At 33.7% G+C, this 20,114-nt stretch overlaps 1 protein-coding gene across 1 annotated transcript in view; it reads left to right on the plus strand.

Moving 5' to 3' along the window:
• LOC106882437 (protein unc-80 homolog) overlaps nucleotides 1–20,114 on the plus strand; it is a 281,073-nt gene that overhangs the window by 75,931 nt on the left and 185,028 nt on the right. Inside the window, exons 10-12 of the mRNA XM_089347637.1 lie at nucleotides 15,846–16,033; nucleotides 17,186–17,401; nucleotides 18,033–18,168. Of these exons, the coding sequence (XP_089203763.1) occupies nucleotides 15,846–16,033; nucleotides 17,186–17,401; nucleotides 18,033–18,168 (540 nt within the window). The remainder of the gene's footprint in view (nucleotides 1–15,845; nucleotides 16,034–17,185; nucleotides 17,402–18,032; nucleotides 18,169–20,114) is intronic.

Below are 20,114 nucleotides of genomic sequence, written 5' to 3' on the forward strand. Positions count from 1 at the left end.
ATAGATAGATAGATACACACACACACACACACTCAGACATACATATGCATCCATGTGCATGTATGTATGTGTACTGAATTATAATTTCCATCATGCATACATTAAATGTATCCAATTTGTTATGCTGGAAATCAAAGTATAATTTGTACAGACAAGTAAAGTATAGACATTGTTATGCTACTCTTGCCAAAGATTATAAGAAAATATCAGATAAGGGTATATTACTGATATTTCTTTGGTAAACCAGTAATAAACTCTCCTTCAGAATATCTGCCCTTTTCTGATATTGTCATGTCTTGGTTTGCACATTATACATTTTATTAATCTGATAACTATCAGATATTTGTTGATGAAAATAGTCTGTTAAATGCTCAAAAGTAATGTCTAATGGTTTTTACTGCTGGCAGTCTCAGTTAAATTTCAAACATTTATTATTCATAAAAATATTTACTTATAAATAATTCTCTATTGTGTCTTGATATCACTCTCAAGTCTCTGCTGATACTACTGTCTGCCATATTCTTCTTCATTGATATAACTATTCATTGTGTGCTATTCTCAGATATATGCCTGTTTTTCAGTTTTTGCATCTTTAAGTAGTGTCATGTTTTTGTGGACACTCCCACTATTTAGTTTTTGATTTATATAACTACTATATCTACTTTGACATTACTTTTGGCTCTATTATTATTAAGAAGTGTATCAATGTTGCACTCATAATGTTTGTCAAGATATGGTATGTTGAGTATATTTCTGAATTTTTAACCATTTTTTTCATTCCCATTTCCAGAGGTACTTCTAGATGTTTTTGTTCTTTCTTCACAAGTTTCTAAAATTTATGGAATATGTGGTGTGTGGTGAAGCAATACTTGCTGAACCCTAAATTTTAAATTGAGTTTATACATTTACCGATAATGGATTTTTTAACACACCGAACTACTTGGTAAAATTACTAATTATCAATTAATTATTAATTTTTACCCTATATCTGTATGTGGTATATATATATATATATATATATATATAAATATAATTAAGGGATCAGCAAATATTTGCTTCACCATATACCGAAGTTCAGAAATAGCAGCTAAAAAAAGCTGAGAATCCCACAGATAGCATCATTTGTAACTCACAAAGGCAAAAACAAGAAGAAAAAACAATGAAAACTAACCAATTTGCCTTTGTGAGTTACAAGTGATGCCATCTGTGGGATTCTCAGCTTTTTTAGCTGCTATTTCTGAACTTCGGTATATGGTGAAGCAAATATTTGCTGATCCCTTAATTATATTTATAAATATATATGAGCTTTTAAATAAGTTCTCCACCAATAATGGTGCTTTCATACCGATGGGCTTGATAAAAATTGTTAATTGTTAATTGATTTATTAATTAATAAATTGATAATCCTTTACCCTTTTAATTTGTAATAAGTATATATATATATATATATATATATATATATATATATATATATATATATATATATATATATATATATATATATATATATATATGTGTGTGTGTGTGTATATATATATGTGTGTGTGTGTGTGTGTATACTCCCACACTCCTTTCCAAAACTCCATACTCCCTTCCAAAACTCCCATTTTCTTTTAATAATAAATGGTACATCATGCTTTGTGTTTAAGCTGTTTACTTTATAAAGTACACGGTTCTAGGCTCAAACTCTCTGTACAACACCTCAGACAATTTGATAGATGAAAACTCTGGAAGTTTGTTGCATGCATGTGTATGTATCTTTCTTTGATGTATATTAGGATAAATTTAAACATTGGTAAGAAAACCTGTAAGCTCATGATTCTGAACAAAAATTCTTTTTGGTATTTGTTCTACATAGATAATACAGATGTTTGCTTGTCACTTTCACTAAATGCAGTAAACTAGTGATTATTCCATTAGAAATCTAATGATGTTATTATTCACACACAAAAAAATGAAAATTTACATAACTAAAAATTGAAAAAAACAAACACCTCTCACTGTTAATAAATTCATCATTCTTAATAATGTGTCATTATTTATATCTCCTGTTGTCTGTTAAAATATCACTAACATCTTTTTGAAATGAGCCAATGAATATTGTAAATATAATTTTTTATCCGACTGTACAACCAACACTTTTTCCTCCAACTTTTATCTGGCTCTTACCCAGCCTTACACAGCTAACTTAAATGTGTAGCAATTCTGGTTCCAGTACTGATTGCCAAACTTTTAGATAACTTCTTTCTCTTAATTTTGTTCTCTCATTTATTTTTCAACATTTTAATGTATAAAATTAGTCTCATTTTTAATCTATACTTTTTCCCAACAGCTGGCATTAATGTGTCATTCAAAAATTTTTTGCTTTCTAATGTTTCTGTCTTTTCTTTACTCTCTACTCTACTTTTAGAAGAGCTTTCATTTATTCTTAGTTTTCTCTATTCTTTTTATTAACACAATGTCTTCCTTAAAGTATTTTCCTTGTTATTTTCTGTGTTTTTCTTCTACAAATTTTGAAAAAGGATTTTGTAAACTGTTTTATTCATTTTATTATATCTTCTAAAGGTTTTACACCTTTTTGTTACTGTTTTATTACTTCTCCAGTCACCTTTATAGTTTTATTTTTGTATTATTCCAATTTTAGTTCAGTAATGTCAGAATCCATTTCAAATATTATGGTGTTGTGATGTAATTGCTAATTTCTTTGAGTAATACTAATTGTATATTGAATATATCATGTTTCTTAATTAATTCATAATTAAGAATAATTAACTCTTCTCTGTCTTTCATAGTTTTTCGTTTACTATTCTCTATTTTTAACTTTGAACTACATATATCTCTGTAAACAATAACTCTCTCATTGAGTAGGCCATGTTGTCCAGTTCCTGATTTGAATGACTTTGCTAAGTGGTGCTATCATCATCGTTTCACATCCACCTTCCATGCTGGCATGGGTGATATATTTACATAGACACACGTGTGTGTGTGTGTATATATATATATATATATATATATATATATATATACACATACACACATGTATGTATACATATATGCACATACATAAATATGTGTATATGTATACACACTTCAGAAACAACTGCACGTGGATTATATCTACATATACATACATGCATACATACATACATACATACATATGTAAAAGATACAAGGACTTTTTGTCAGGGTGACTCAAACCAATGAGTATCTGCTGTGGTTTTGTGGCTACAATTTCAAAGTGACTAGAAGTGGATTCCCATTGAGTTAGTAGGTAGAGAGGCAAAAAAGTTGACTAGACTTGATCAGCACATTTAATTTAGTTATATAACGAAAGATAGATATAGTCTCTGACTGATTAGTATATATCTAATACAAAACTGCTGCCCACCTGTCTTTCTCCCACCAGAGTGTACTTCCTACTCTCAGTATTTGTCCAACTTTGGAACTGCTAGCGTCCATATGTATTACTATCTAACCATTCTCTATGGTCACCCAATCACACTGGGCTTATTTGGATATCTCCTCCTTGTCTCGACTTAAGGAATCACAGCAACAATCATCGATAAGGAACTTTTATTCCACTGTGTCATATGTTTAACACATCTCCATCTAACTCTCTCTCTCCAATGACAGAATACTCTGCATTTAGAGTCTTCACTCTGCACAATATTCCAAAAGCTGGGCCTATCCCAGAAAGAGATGTCAGAGACTATCTTTACCTTTTGTTATATGACTAAATTAAATTGAATGTCCTTGTCAAGTCTTACTAATTTGCCTCTCCTTTTTACTTTAACCTATGTATGTATGTGTGTGTGTATATATATATATATATATATATATTTATATATATATATATATTTATATATATATATATATAATCATCATCATCATCGTTTAACATCTGCTTGCCATGCTAGCATGGGCTGGGCGATTTGACTGAGGACTGGCGAACCAGGCTCCAATCTCGAACCAGGCTCCAATCTGATCTGGCATAGTTTCTACAGCTGGATACCCTTCCTAACGACAACCACTCCAAGAGTGTAGTGGGTGCTTTTACGTGCCATCAGCACAAGGGTCAGTCAGGTGGTACTGGCAATGGCCACGCTCAGAATGGTGTTTTTTACATGCCACCTGCACAGGAGTCAGTACAGTGGCACTGGCAATGACCTCACTCGAATGTTTTTTTTACATGCCACCAGCACAAGTGCCAGCAAGGCAACACTGGCAACAATCACGCTCAGATGCTGCTATTTATGTGCCACCAGCACGAGAGCCAGATAGCTGCTCTGGCAATGATCATACTCAGACAGTGCTGTTAGCTCTCCACAGGCACAGATGCCAGTCATCGAATTTGGTTCAATTGCAATTTCGATTTCATTATATATATGTTGTTGAGGCAAGTGAAATCAAAATTGAGCTAAATTCGATGACTGGCACTCATGCCAACGTCTCCTTCATTGGACACTGGACTTGGCTTGCGAAGACCTGTTGGGGCAAGTGAAAGTGAAATCGTGATGGCACCTGTACCAGTGGAGTGCTAAGAGCACCGTCCGAACGTGATCGTTACCAGAGCAGCTGTCTGGCTTCCGTGCCAGTGGCACGTAAATAGCACCATTTGAGCGTGATCGTTACCAGTGTCGCCTTACCAGTACTTCTGCCGGTGGCACGTGAAAAGGCATTCGAGTGAGGTCGTTGCCAGTGCCGCTGGACTGGCTGCTGTGCAGGTGACACATAAAATACACCATTTTTAGCATGGCCGTTGACAGTACCACCTGACTGGCCTTCATGCTGGTGGCACGTAAAAACACCCACTACATTCTCGGAGTGGTTGGCGTTAGGAACGGCATCCAGCCGTAGAAACTCAGATTGGAGCCTGGTGTGTGTGTATGTGTGTATGTATGTACATAGGTATACATGCAGGAAATAAATAGACACTTTTCATTTTCAAAAACTTTTATTTTATATACAAAGCAAACAATTGAAATGTAATCGATAGGACTACATACTTTAGTATTTAGTTGACATTCCCTTTGCAGTTTTCAATTCAGAAACTCTTTATGGCATTGAACTGATGAGCTTTGTGATTGTCTCTTGTGGAATTTCTTCCCACTTTTCTTCCCAACAATCGAAACAATTCATCTTTAGTTTTAAGTTTTTGTCAAGGTTTTTGCATAGCTCTATCTAGTATGCTCCAAAGATTTTCAATTGGGTTCATGTCAGGAGATTGGCTCGGCCGAGGATGCTTTTTGTCCCATTTTCAGTCAGCCATTGTTGATTCATTTTCCCTGTGTGGCATGGAGCCCCATCTTCCAAACTCATTTTTTGTTATGTTATCGTGTGAATACATCGGAAGTAGTCCTTGTGTAAGTATTCGATGTATTTTTCAGAGTTTATGGTTCCAACTCATTCGATCAGCTCAGAATGACCATTGCTGGTGACAGCTCCCCATACCATTACAGAGATACCACCATGTTTTACAGTTGGTTGGGGTCGTTTCAAATCAAATTCTTGACTGGGAAGCCTCCAGGCTCAAACACGTCCACTGTCTGAAAATAATGCAAATCTGGATTTATCTGAGAAAATCACTCTATCCCAAAATGAACTGGATTTTTCTGACATCTCCTTAGACCATTTCTTTCTTTTAATGATATTAATTGGTTGAAGGAGAAGTTTTCTTCTTGCTGCTCATCCATAACACTTAAGCTTATGCAGATGTGCAACACACGTTCTTGGACTAACTTCTAGCTGTTTTCCAATGCCAGAAGCTGTCGAACAGGGTTCATTTTCCACAATTCTCTTCAACCAGCGAAGCTTCCTTTCCGAGGGCCCACGTCGGCCGGGACAAGAATCTGTTGATTCTTTTCCTTGGCTTTTATATATATATATATATATATATATATATATATATATATATATATATATATATATATATATACATACATGTATGTATATATATGTATATATATATGTATGTATATATATATATATATACATGTATGTATATATATATGTATATATATATGTATGTATATATATATATATATATATATACATGTATGTATATATATGTATATATATATGTATGTATATATATGTATATATATATATATATATATACATGTATGTATATATATGTATATATATATGTATGTATATATATGTATATATATATATATATACATGTATGTATATATATGTATATGTATGTATATATATATATATATACATGTATGTATATATATGTATATGTATATATATATATATATATATATATATATATATATACATGTATGTATATATATGTATATGTATATATATATATATATAATGTATGTATATATATGTATATGTATATATATATATATATATATATATATATATATATATATATACATGTATGTATATATATGTATATGTGTATATATATATATATATATATATATATATATATATATACATGTATGTATATATATGTATATGTGTATATATATATATATATATATACACATATACATATATATACATACATGTGTATATATATATATATATATATATATATATATATATATATATATATATATATACATGTATGCATATATATGTATATATATACATATATTTATGTACATATGTATGTATGTATGTATATGTATATTTATTTATTTATTTATGTGTTTCAGCCAAGTGGCTGCGGTCATGCTGGTGCACCACCGTGATTTTCACGTTCCTTGCATGGCTCTTCTCCCCCACCTGACATGGTCCAATCAAGAGTTTTGATGGCACATCTGGTGTATAAGAGAATTTGACACAGCTGCCCTAAACTGCGTCTCATTACGAGCCATTGGTTCGTCTGGTATCGTGGAGAGGAAAGCGTCAAGTTTTGTCTTGAAGACCTCCGCATCCATGTCTTGCATGTCTCTCAAATGTTTTGGCAGGGCATTGAAGAGCTGAGGTCCTCTGAAACCGAGGCTGCTGCAGTATCTCGTTCTTATGTGAGATGCAGTGGACGGTACCTTTGGCACCATGCAGTGGCGACCCGTGCGGGCATTCCTGTAGTACTTGATACCAAAGTTTGGCACCAGTCCTTCCAGTATTTTCCATATGTATATTATTACATATCTCTCCCGCCTGCGCTCCAGGGAGTAGAGACCTAGTGCCTTCAGTCGCTCCCTGTAGTTCATCTGTTGGACTGTGGCGATCTTTTTTGTATAGTGCCGCTGAATTGCCTCAAGTTCTGCTGTCCGCTTAACACTGGGTGGTGACCACAACTGAGAGCAATAGTCTAGGCGGCTCAGAACAAATGTCTTCCATAGAATCAACATGACTTTTTGATCCCTTGTACGGAAAGTCCTCAGTATCCACCCCGCCAGTTGTCTGCACCTTGCTGTCAACTTGATAATGTGCATGTGAAATGATGCATCACTACACATGTTGATGCCCAGATCTCTAACTGTTTGTGGTTCTGGGATTGCAGTACCTCCAGGCCCTGTGTATGCCAGTTGGGAGGTACTCATGGTCTTGTAGCGCAGTACTTGAAATTTTTTTGCATTGAACTGCATATTATTTTGCTCTGCCCACTCATATATTGCATTTAGGTCATTCTGCAGGCTTACAATATCATCAGGATTCTTTATTGCCTGAGATATCTTTGTGTCATCAGCATAGCTAGTGACAGTGGCTCTCCGAGTGACCGTGGGCATGTCCAGAAGGGCCACTATGAACAGTAGTGGCCCCAGAACAGTTCCCTGTGGAACACCGCTCAATATTTGTGTTTCCCTAGATAGTTCTCCATTGGCTGCAACTGTCTGACTTCTACCATTCAGGAAGTCATGCAGCCACTCTCCTAATTTACCAGCTATGCCAAGGTTTCGCAGCTTGTGACATATCAAGCCATGATCAACTTTGTCAAAGGCTTTTGCAAAGTCGAGATATATCACATCAACATTTGAATGGTCAAGTAGCTGCTTCAGGACCCAGTCATAATGCTGCAATATGTACATATGTATGTATGTATATATATGTATATATATACATATATTTATGTACATATGTATGTATGTATATATATGTATATATATACATATATTTATGTACATATGTATGTATGTACATATATATATGTATATATATATACACACATATATATATATATATATACATATGTATATATATATGTATGTAAAAATATAATGTGTATACATATGTATGTATATATATATATATGTGTATATATATGTATATATGTATGTGTGTATATACATATTTCTATATATATATATATATATATATATACATATGTATATATGTATGTATACATATATATATATTTGTAAATAGTAAGGAATTACTCCAAACGTTTATTGGTTTGCTCTCAGGTATTCAAAATAGGTTATTCGGCAGTTAATATATAAATCCAGTAATATTCTCATAAGATAAGAATTTAAAGATATACTCTGTTGGATAATTCTGAATATATAGGTCTACTGGAGTATATGATATCCACAATAATAATAATAAGGATTATTACAAAGTGGCATAATATTACTTTTAATATATGTATAGTTTAGATTCATTTCTAAATTGTACAAAAACTGATCAAGTCAGTCTCTGATCCTCATTTTCTTTGTTAAGGTGATTTTAAATTGTGAATTTTCTTGTACACTAGAAGAAACAAGGTAGTAAATATATAGTACAAGATATGGTCGTCGAAGTCGTCTTCTTCAAAAGTCTACTTCATAAATTGAAAACAATGAAGATTCCTATTGTTCCAAAGTATGCAAAAGAATAGGTGTGGAAACAGTAGCTAAATTTTCAATTCCATTAAAACGATATGGTTACAGAAACTTGATAAAATGAAGTGACATTAAGTACAAAGTTAGATACAATAATTTGTCTTTTATCATTCATTGAGAAGGTTTAAATGAATAACTTGTCAGGCTTTTGCTTGAAGATTTGTTTTCATGTAGTCTACTCAGGATGAAAAAGTACCTCTCCGGCAGCATCTATCAGATAACTTAACAAATAAGACCAGATTGATTTGTTGGTGCAGTGTGAAAATCACAAAAAATTGACAATTAATTGTATGCAGAATTTAGACTCATGAGAAACCACCTTTAGGAATAGCCTCAATAATTCTACCAAAATGTATAATTTTATTCGTACACTTCTTTTCAAAATATGAAATCTTGTCTTATTGAACATACAAACTGATATTTGTGTTTGAAAATAATAAATTTTATTATTGAAAATATGGTATGAACAGGGATTAACTTCCTTCAGTTAGTTATTCTGTCAGCACTGTAATTTTAAATGTCTCGATTTCATTATTTCTCTCTTACTCCTCACACACTATTGCTCTCTAATGCACCCTATTATTTTCCCTATTTTCTACCATTTTTAACAATTATTTAATTTTTTTTATCATCAACAATATTATCTTTTAAATAAAACTCTTGATTAAACCTAATATTGGTGGGAAGTGTATTTAAGAATTACATGCCTTGTATTGTATTTTCCTATTAAACATCTTAGTGAATTGGGCTGAAATCAATATCAGTGATTATCTAATCAATAAATGGCAGCATAAGTGTGTTTGTGTGTGTGTGTGTGTCTTTTAAATAAAAATAAAAGCATTGTTAAATATGATTACTTAGTATCATCCTGTTTATAATTGACACTTTCAACAACTATAAGAGTGAAAAATCATGATGCATTTAACAATGGAAATATTAAGCTTTCAGCTTAACTTGAAAATTTCAGAGTTAGTTAATATACATATGTATGTATATAGATAGATAGATAGATAAATAGATAGATAGATAGATATAGATTAGTTACAGGAATCATGGTAGTTGGTGAGTAGGTCATCTGGTTTTACCTTGCCTGTGTATGTGTTTAAAATTTAACTTATTATGGTGGGTTTTTACTATGGTATAATCTAAGAATGCATCAATAAAGTATTACCAAAACAGCTATAGTGAATTTTGAACCCCACTTGTGTTCTTCTTTTATGTATATATATATATATACATATATATTCTAGTGGGTGACAAGTTCAAAAAGAACTTATGTTCAGTAATTTGGAAAAAAGTACTCAAAGATATGTCTGAGAGTCAATAAAAATATTTAACCTATAACTGTCGGTTTGATAAAATATATTGTTTTACCTATGGCTCATCACCTATGACTCCTGAATAGCCACAGGTGAAACAGAATATATTTTGATGGAATAATAATTATAGATTTTGTGTGCATGTGTATATGCATGCATATGTGTATGTGTGGTGTGTGTGTGTGTGTGTGTGTGTATACACACATTTGTTTTTTGACCATTTTTTCATGCTAGTATGGGTTAGACAATTGTATTATCAAGGTATGGTTTTCCTGTTGGATGCCCTTCCTGTCACTAATCCTTACCTATTTTTCATGTAAGCAATCACTTACTTTATATGTATTTGAAGGTGCAAAATTAGCTGATGATTTGTTGAGGGAAGAAATGTCAATATCATTACTGGTAGCTTGCGATTTTCAGTGAAGAGTAAATATAAACACACACACACACACATTTTTTATTTCAACACTAAAACTAGGAGTGAGATTGCTATCCAATTTTTGTAGTTGTCTGGGGATCTCAACATAAAACTGTTAGTTGTGATTAATGAAATTTCAGCTCCAAAATAAAATTATGAATTCTACATCATGTACTGAAGACTTTTCATCCACTATCTAAATATAGGCACTTACTAAATTATATTCAAATTAGTCACCCATACCCACACTACCTTTTCTGAATTTCTTTCTCTTTGACATGATTTGACTATGGAGACTATGTAATCATGATGGAATAAGACTCTTCAGCCTCTACAGCAAAAGATTATAAACAAACCAGGCTTCAAGCATTCACGTGTGTCATCATCATCATCATCATCATCATCATCATTTAACGTCCATTGTCCATGCTGGCATGGGTTGGACGGTTTGACCAGGGCTGGCAAGCTAGAAGGCTGCACCAGACCCCAGTCTGTTTTGGCATGTTTTCTACAGTTGGATGCCCTTTCTAACACCAATCACTCTGAGAATGTAATGAGTGCTTTTACATGCCACTGGCACAGGTGCCATTTCTGTGACACTGGTATCTGCCATGATTGCAGTTTTACTTGACTTGATGGGACTTCTTCTCAAGCACGGCATAACGCCAAATGGACTCGGTTATTGTCATGTTTATTTTTCACTGATGGGTCCCTGTCAAACATCTAACATGAACATGCACACACATACACACTCTGAAGGCACATGGCCTAATGATTAGAGTATGGATCTTAGACTGGAATACTGTTTGTTTGGTAGCTGAGCCAGGCAGGTTGTTGTGCCTGAAGTAAAGCGCTTCATTTTATGTTGCTCCTATCTGCTCAGCTAAAAATGAGTATCTGCTGACTACTGGTGCAGCTCTTTCTCCTTCCAGCTGTCACACCCTTGGCATTCTGCTGGGCTATAATGATGTCTGTGTTTGCTAGGTGCAGGAGTGGCTGTGTGGTAAGTAGCTTGCTTACCAACCACATAGTTCTGGTTTCAGTCCTACTGTGTGGTACCTTGGGCAAGTGTTTTCTACTATAGCCTCGGGCCGACCAAAGCCTTGTGAGTGGATTTGGTCGACGAAAACTGAAAGAAGCCTGTCATATATATGTATATATATGTGTGTGTTTGTGTTCCTTGTTTGTCTCCCCCTCCCAACATTGCTTGACAACTGATGCTGGTGTGTTTACATCCCTGTAACTTAGCGGTTCAGCAAAAGAGACTGATAGAATAAGTATTTGGCTTACAAAGAATAAATCCTGAGGTCGATTTCCTCGACTAAAGGCGGTGCTCCAGCATGGCTGCAGTCAAATAACTGAAACAAGTAAAGAAGTAAAAGAGTAAATTTAAAACAATAAGCAAAAGAATGGTATAAGCTACCAGGTTATATGAGTGAGTGACAGCTGAACAATGTGTATTAAAATCTAGCTGCTTCCACCCTACTTAAAAGAATATTTATACTTTTTCCTTTTTTTTTTTTGTCTTGCAAGTACTTGGTGACCCTGTCAGTGCAGATGCCACTTAAAAGCACTGAGTTCACATTGTAAAGTAGTTGGTGTTCAGAAGGGCATCCAGCTGTAAAAACCTTGCCAAAACTGACCTCACTTGTGCTTGTACCATGTAAAAAGCACTAACTCCACTCTGCTGAGTGGTTGGTGTTAGGAAGAGCATCTAGCTGTAAAAATCCTGCCAAAACAGTCACAGAAGTCTGGTGCAGGCTTCCGCCAGGCCATCTCTTATGAGACTGTCCCACCCATGCTAGCATGGAAGGCAGACGTTAAATGATGATGATCATCATCATGTTCTTAGGGTTGCAGGTTGCCAGGATTAGTGGAGTGTGAGACAAAGGACCTGGAAGTATTTATACTACATCCCCTTTAATTTCTGAGTTCAAGTATTGTCAAGGCCAACTATGCCTTTCATCCTTTGTGCCTCATTACAAATAGTACCACTCAAGTATTAGTTGCCACTACCCTCAAAATATGTAAAACTATTCCTGTACTGGAAATGATTAAGTGTTTTTAATTAAATAGCTCCCTAATGTTACACATTTATAAATGACATATTTTTATCAAGCCAATGAGGGTCCCTTTATGTGGTCACTCAACATTCCAGAATTAGAAATCAAACCTCTCCCTTAGCAAAACCCTACTATGGCCATTGATATACAGAATAACATATATATATATGTTCTAAATATATATATATATTTTAAGCATACATATTTTGTTTATTTTTATCTTATTTATAAACATTGATTTGTTTGTTTGTTTCCATTTCATTTAGCATGTTTGTGTTTGCATATATACATATATATATTTTGTTAATTTATTTTATTTCTTTTTAATTTTGTTTTGCTCTTATTTTCATTTTTTGTGAATTTATTCATTTAGCAGCACAAATATCCTATGCTTATTTTGACTTTTAACAAATAACTGTGTATGAAATTGCATTTTGGCTCACTATTAACCATATATATTTTTATATACGTATATATACATGTATGTACTTCTTTATATATATCTGTGAAGCTCTTTGTTGTAGATTTATCAAGTATTGATTTGATGCATTGCTTTTTACAGATCCCAACTGCATTGTTGTTTTAGAATATATATATATATATATATATATACACACATTATATTTTATATATATATATATATATATATATATATATATACATTATATTTTATATATATATATATATATATATATATATATATATACATTATATTTTATATATTACAGTATAGCATATTATATTTGTATTTGTTTTCATTAAGATTTCTTGAAACTCTAAGTCTAGCTGAAATGATAAGAAATTCTCAGTACAAAAGACAGATGACAGATATATCTCTGGAATTTTTTTTTCTAAAATGAAAGACACACTGTGATCCTATCACCTGATTCAGGACATTATGTCCTGAATGTTAGCACCATAGTAAAGATATTTTAGCAGTTAGTCTGACTTATCTTTCTTCTTACTCCCTTTTACCTCCACAATATACACACTGGCTATCTGCTCAAAGCTTAGTCATTTGTTCTTACATTTCTATAACCATTGTGTTTTGTCCTTAGGAAAACACATTGATCAGAATAGGATGCTTTATAAAAGACGTGCTAGTTAATGATCCAACCAACCCATGCTAGCATGAAGAAACATATATATATATATATATATATATTGGAAGGTTTGGAGGTGATGTACAGGAATTATACATTAGAAAAAATAATAAGGTACTCAGATATCTGGATGGTTGTACATTTACAGATTTTTATTAATATGTCACTGCAAAGACTGCAAACAATAAAGACTGCAAACAAACAGGAAACAACTTCTATCTCATTCCAGGGTGAAAAACTAGAGGTAGTCGATAGCTTCCGCTATCTGGGCGACCAAGTTAGTAGTGGGGGTGGGTGCGCTGAAAGTGTAGCTGCTAGAATAAGAATAGCCTGGGCAAAGTTTAGAGAGCTCTTACCCCTGCTGGCGACAAAGGGACTCTCACTCAGAGTAAAAGGCAGACTGTATGACGCATGCGTACGAACAACCATGCTACATGGCAGTGAAACATGGGCTGTAACTGCTGAGGACATACGTAAGCTCGCAAGGAATGAAGCCAGTATGCTCCGTTGGATGTGTAATGTCAATGTGAATACCCGTCAGAGTGTAAGTATCTTGAGAGAAAAGCTGAACATTAGAAGCATCAGTTGTGGCGTGCAAGAGAGACGATTGCGCTGGTATGGACATGTGGTGAGAATGGAGGAGGATAGCTGCGTGAAAAAGTGCCACACCCTAACAGTTGAGGGAACCCGTGGAAGAGGTAGGCCCAGGAAGACCTGGGCTGAGGTGGTGAGGCAAGACCTTCGTACATTGGGCCTCACCGAGGCGATGACTACGGACCGAGACCTTTGGAAATGGGCTGTGCGTGAGAAGACCCGGCAAGCCAAGTAAGATCGTTGCCAGTGCCCCTGGACTGGTTCTTGTGCGGGTGGCACATGAGATGCACCATTTTGAGCCTGACTGGCTCCTGTAGGATTTTCGAGCGAGATCGTTGCCAGTGCCCCTGGACTGGCTTGTGCGGGTGGCACATAAAAGACACCATTTCGAGCGTGGCCGTTTTCGTGCGGGTGACACGTAAAAGCACCCACTACACTCTCTGAGTGGTTGGCGTTAGGAAGGGCATCCAGCTGTAGAAACTCTGCCAAATCAGACTGGAGCCTGGTGTTGCCATCCGGTTTCACCAGTCCTCAGTCAAATCGTCCAACCCATGCTAGCATGGAAAGCGGACGTTAAACGATGATGATGATGATGATGATGTCACATGTTTTTATAGATTAGCACTTGCATCTATTCTTGTAGATTCTCCAGAATCTGGAGAATGTACAAGAGTAGATGCAAGCACCGATTTATAAAAACATGTGACATATTAATAGAAATCTGTAAATGTACAACCATCCAGATATCTGAGTACCTTATTATTTTTTCTAATATATACATATATATGTAAGCATGTATGTATATTGCTGGCTTAATTCAATTGGAGTACTTCCAGTTTTTAGGTGTATATTGAGTAACAATAAAAAGAGTTATATTTTCAAAGAACATGGCATTAGTGAGGACTGCTATTCTTGAGAAGAATGAGTCAGTTTTAATTAGACAAAAAGGTAATCAATCAAAAGCTTTTAACATACATGTTAAATATTGTATGTCAGATATGACATGATCTAAGTTTGAGTTAAGGCAACACCACAATACAGTTTTTATTTCCTTTTGATGCCATTTCACTTCCTTTGTGTTCCTAATTCCTGCAATGTAGACATGAATGTCATAATTTGTAGTTCACTTTCCTGGAAATATAGGGTCTTGGAACCTCTACAAAGGAAACTGAGATGCGGAATGTAACAATCAATTGATTAATCATTATAGTTGGGAGTATTTTTGAGAAGTAAACATACCATGTTAATCTATCTATTAGCAAATTACCTATATCAAAATCTGTGTTTAATAAAAAAGCAGAAAATAAAAGAACATTGGAAGAACCATCTAGTACAGGCGTTTTATTTATTGATTTATTGTGTATACTTAAAAATGCCAGTTCCAAAATATTATATCTTTTGGATGGTGAAATGAAGAAATGAAATTTTTAGTTCAGTTAAATTTCATGCCTTTTGAATCACTTATTACTATTATTATCATTATAAAGAAATTATCTTTGTTGTAATACCCCTTGTATCATTTATTTTGTTGTTTGATTACTTCCCTCAAAATACAGATGCTCGGGCAACTGGTTCAAATGATATGACGGACCATGGAGAAAATGATATTTGGTTCCGGAGAGAGAAAAAGCTGGTTGATCAGTATGTCATCAAATCTGGAATGATGAGATTCTCATTTTTACTAGAATGTTGTGCTCCAGGTTCTTTACCTGATCCGCAGCTTGTTGCTGCAATGTTGACTCTGGCAAGTTTTTTTACTATATTCTCCTTTTCTTAGATTTTTTTTTTATATTACAACGTTAGTCATTGGTTAGTGATTGTTATGTTTATGATTTCTTGCCCACTATTTATTTCCTGCATGGTGTTCTGTGTTGTACAGATACCGAATGCTGTGTTATGCGAAATGTAGTTGTGGTGAAATGATGTCAACGTTTAATGCCAGTTTAGACCTTGCCAAGCAGATTTGTGATGAAAGAATTGGTCTAACCCTGACAGGCCCATCTTTTTGTATATCTGTGACAACAATGTGTCCTTCCCTCAAACTGATGACTGAATGTGATTTTAAGCAGCTTGAACAATCACACAAACGGTCCTTCATTGTAGTGCTGTACAACAATGTGTAACGAATGAAGTGACATATATAGTGTAGTACAGTGTTATGTCATGTATTTTGTAATATACAGATGCATCTTAATGTAGTGAATGGTATCATGTTTAATATAGAGCAGACAAATGGTTATTAGTCATTTTTAACTGGAAGTCAAACAAAAATTTCTGGTGCATTCTGCATTGAAACTTAAAACAGAAATTATTTATAAATTTAGAAAATTTTGCTAATCATACTTGTGTATAACAAAATTTTGAATAACACATTTTTCATGGCCCCTAAACATTAGAATAGATTTTATGAAGTCTGAACCCTTTAGCATTTAAACTAGTCATATCTGGCTGAAATATTCTGCTTGTTGTATGTTCCAACTGGTCAGATTTGGTCCCTCACATATAAACTACAATGTCACTTATAAAAATAAACAATCAGATCACGAAAATCTTGAAGCTATGAGATAATGTATGATTAATTCATGTGAATAAATAAGCTTTACATTTGACTAAATGCTAAAGGGTTAGATCATATATTTTAAAAATCTGAAGCACATCTATATAACCCAATGATGTACCAAAAACACTGTAACACGTCATTTGAGAAACACAGATGCTGAGGAAAGAATTGATATATCATTTGAAGTGTAGTATGGTGTTGTGTCATGTGTAGTATGTAATATGTATTATTTGAAATACATAATATAGTAATACAGTGAAATGATGGTTGAAGTAAAATATAGTGAAATATTGTGTCTCTTTTAACGAAATATCTGATTTATATTTTCTTCTCCAGGAAGCACCAGTGATTGCCCGAGCAACTTTGTTATTGGAATGTGCCCATTTTATACACCGTTGTAACAATGGGGATTGGCCAAATTGGATGAAACTCAACTTACCAACATTTCGTCATTCAACTGCAGCCTTGCAAAGCAGGGGGCAACCTTCAGGTTATAGACGTAGCTTGGTCTTCCAAAGAGCAGCTGGCAAGATGTTTTATCAATGGGCAGAGGTGAGTCAGAGTGAGGGATAATTACACAATATTTGTTCTGAAAACCATATCCTTTCTTTTTTAATACTTTAATATTTTAAAGGCATTTAACTGTAACTAACCAAATAGGGTATTAATTTTTTAGCTTAGACGATGTTACATACTGTAATCCTATCATAGGTGGAAATATATTAGATTGGTGGATATAGCACTTAAATTTACTTGACTAATGTCTAAGTAGTTGTATCAACAAATTAATAATTTAATTTTAAACACTGCCATTCACAAACTCATACCTCTAAAAATATTTTTACCAAAAAAATTTCATTAAATCAAGTTCAAAATCCATCTCATAGTTGTCATTGACCTATATCTGTTGTTAAGGTGGCCAACTGGCAGAATTGTTGAGACGTTGGATAAAATGATTAGTGGCATTTCTTCCAAAGCTTTATACACTGTGTTCAAATCTTGCTAAGATTTTCATCCTTTCAGGGATGATAAAATAAATTAACAGTCAAATACTGGGGTCAATGTAATTGACTTGCTCACTCCCTTCAAAATTGCTGGCCTTGTGCCAAACTAGGAATTATTTCTGTCTTTTATAATCACATTTTTTTTATTACTGTAAATATTATAAATGCTTTATTCATAGACTTTGGGAAGCCAGTTGGAATACATCATGGCTAAAGAATACACCGATAAACTAACTGTTATCGATGAAGTTACTGATGAGCTGCGTAAAAGAGAATTGCGAATGGAAGATGAAAATGAAAATTTTTTAGATGAAGGTATATAAGTATTGTATGAAGTATTTTTTGAACTCTTTCTGTTCAAAACTGTTATTTCTTTAGTTCTTTTACAGTTTACTTTAGCCATCATTACCAATTCATGCTGAAGTACCACCTGGTTACTCAAATGAAATCAAGAAAAATAGTTTTGAAATTTCATTTGAATTCAATTTCCTTGGCTGTTTTAAATTTATATTTGAAGCACTTTCTAATTTTTGTATCATTCAATTTCATCTTTCTTATGATTGATGATTGTGATACATAATGGGTATTTTGTATTCATCCTTTACTATACTATGCTGTAGCTGTGTAGGTAAGAAGCTCATTTTGCAACTGTGTGGTTCAGATTCAGTCCAATTGCACCCCAGCCTGGGAAAGTGTGTTCTACTATAGCCTGGGCCAACCAATGTTTTGTGAGTGAATTTGGTGGAAATTGTGTGGAATATTATAGTGTGTGTGTGTGTGTGTGTGCTTATCTCTGTCTATCTGTCCTGCCATTTGGCAATCATGTTGGTTTGTTTATATCCTCATAAAAAAATGTCTAAAAGAAGTACCAGACTTAAAAATAAGTTCTAGGGCTAATTTGTTCGACTAAATCCTTCAAGGCAGTACCCCCAGCGTGATTGTAGTCCAGTGACTAAAACAAGTAAACAATAAATGATACTTCCTATACTATAGCAAAGCATACATGGTAAGTTTGATTTATGGCCTATTGTTTTGTACTTTACCTTTTTACAATCAGTTAAAACAAAATGGATTTCTCTTCATTTTGACGATGAGTCGTTCAATCAAATATACTACCTGCTTATTGAATTACACCGTAAATGGCTGAGTATTTCATAGGCACATGTAGGTATGTCATGAACCTTATAACTCCCAAGGCCAGATTTTAATTCAGTTTCCATGATGTATGAGTGACTGAGATTTCAAGACTTCCTTGCTGAACAACAGGTCAGTCTGTCACCGAGTTAACATCCCAACTACTGTTGAAACTTATTTACAGATGAGTAGATGGGAGCAATGTGAAATGAAGTGTTTAGCTCAAGAACACATCACTCTGCCTGGTATATATGCTTCCATGTTTAATGTATCAACATGTTAACTTTTTAAAATAGTTTGAAAACTAATTGATAATTATGTTATTATAGGTGCTTATATTGGCATTGCTTATGTAGTTAGAGAGTAAATAAAAGACTAGGGTCCAAGGAGACAAATGATAGTTCATATGAAGTCCAGTCAATAAGATGGATCTTTTTTAAAACAGGGGCCACATTTTTCATTAACGAAACACTTTGAAACGTGGAACACTGGTAGAATGTGTCATATAAAACATCTTTTTCTCGTAGTCTTCTTAAAAAAAAAAGAAATCCATAAGTTATTCCATGTTGAAGTTGTCGTATTTCTGTAATTTCAACCAATCACTGACGTCCATTCAGCCAATATACATTAAGTGCCGACTACATAAACAAACGATTCTGAAACAATTAACCCTAACCCTAACCCTAACCCTAGGGTTAGGGTTAGGGTTTAAGCAAATTTAAAATGAAAAAAGCAAATAAAACGAAGGTATGGAGATTAAATACGCTTTACATCGCTTAATCAGCCAAAGGAGTAAATGTAAACAACTGAATACTTGTCAGTGATTGGTTGAAATTATCAAAATAAGACAATTTTTTACATGAAATAAATTCGAATACAAAAATATTTTTGTGTTCTATAACACAAAATAGATAAGTATACGAAGTTTGAAAGTCTTTCCGTACCAAAAACACTACGTAAAACATTAATGAAAAATGTGGCCCCCGTTTTAAAATAGATCCAATAAGATTTATAAAATAAGTCTAGGTGTATTCTAATGTTTCAAGGAAAGGCTTCCTTATTTTATATTACAAATTTCATTAACACTTGAGTAGATTTGTTCTAATTCAACTAAATATTTGAACAAA

This window comes from Octopus bimaculoides, chromosome 2 (assembly GCF_046866305.1).
Source record: "Octopus bimaculoides isolate indiv1 chromosome 2, ASM4686630v1, whole genome shotgun sequence".
NCBI classification, from domain to species: domain Eukaryota; kingdom Metazoa; phylum Mollusca; class Cephalopoda; order Octopoda; family Octopodidae; genus Octopus; species Octopus bimaculoides.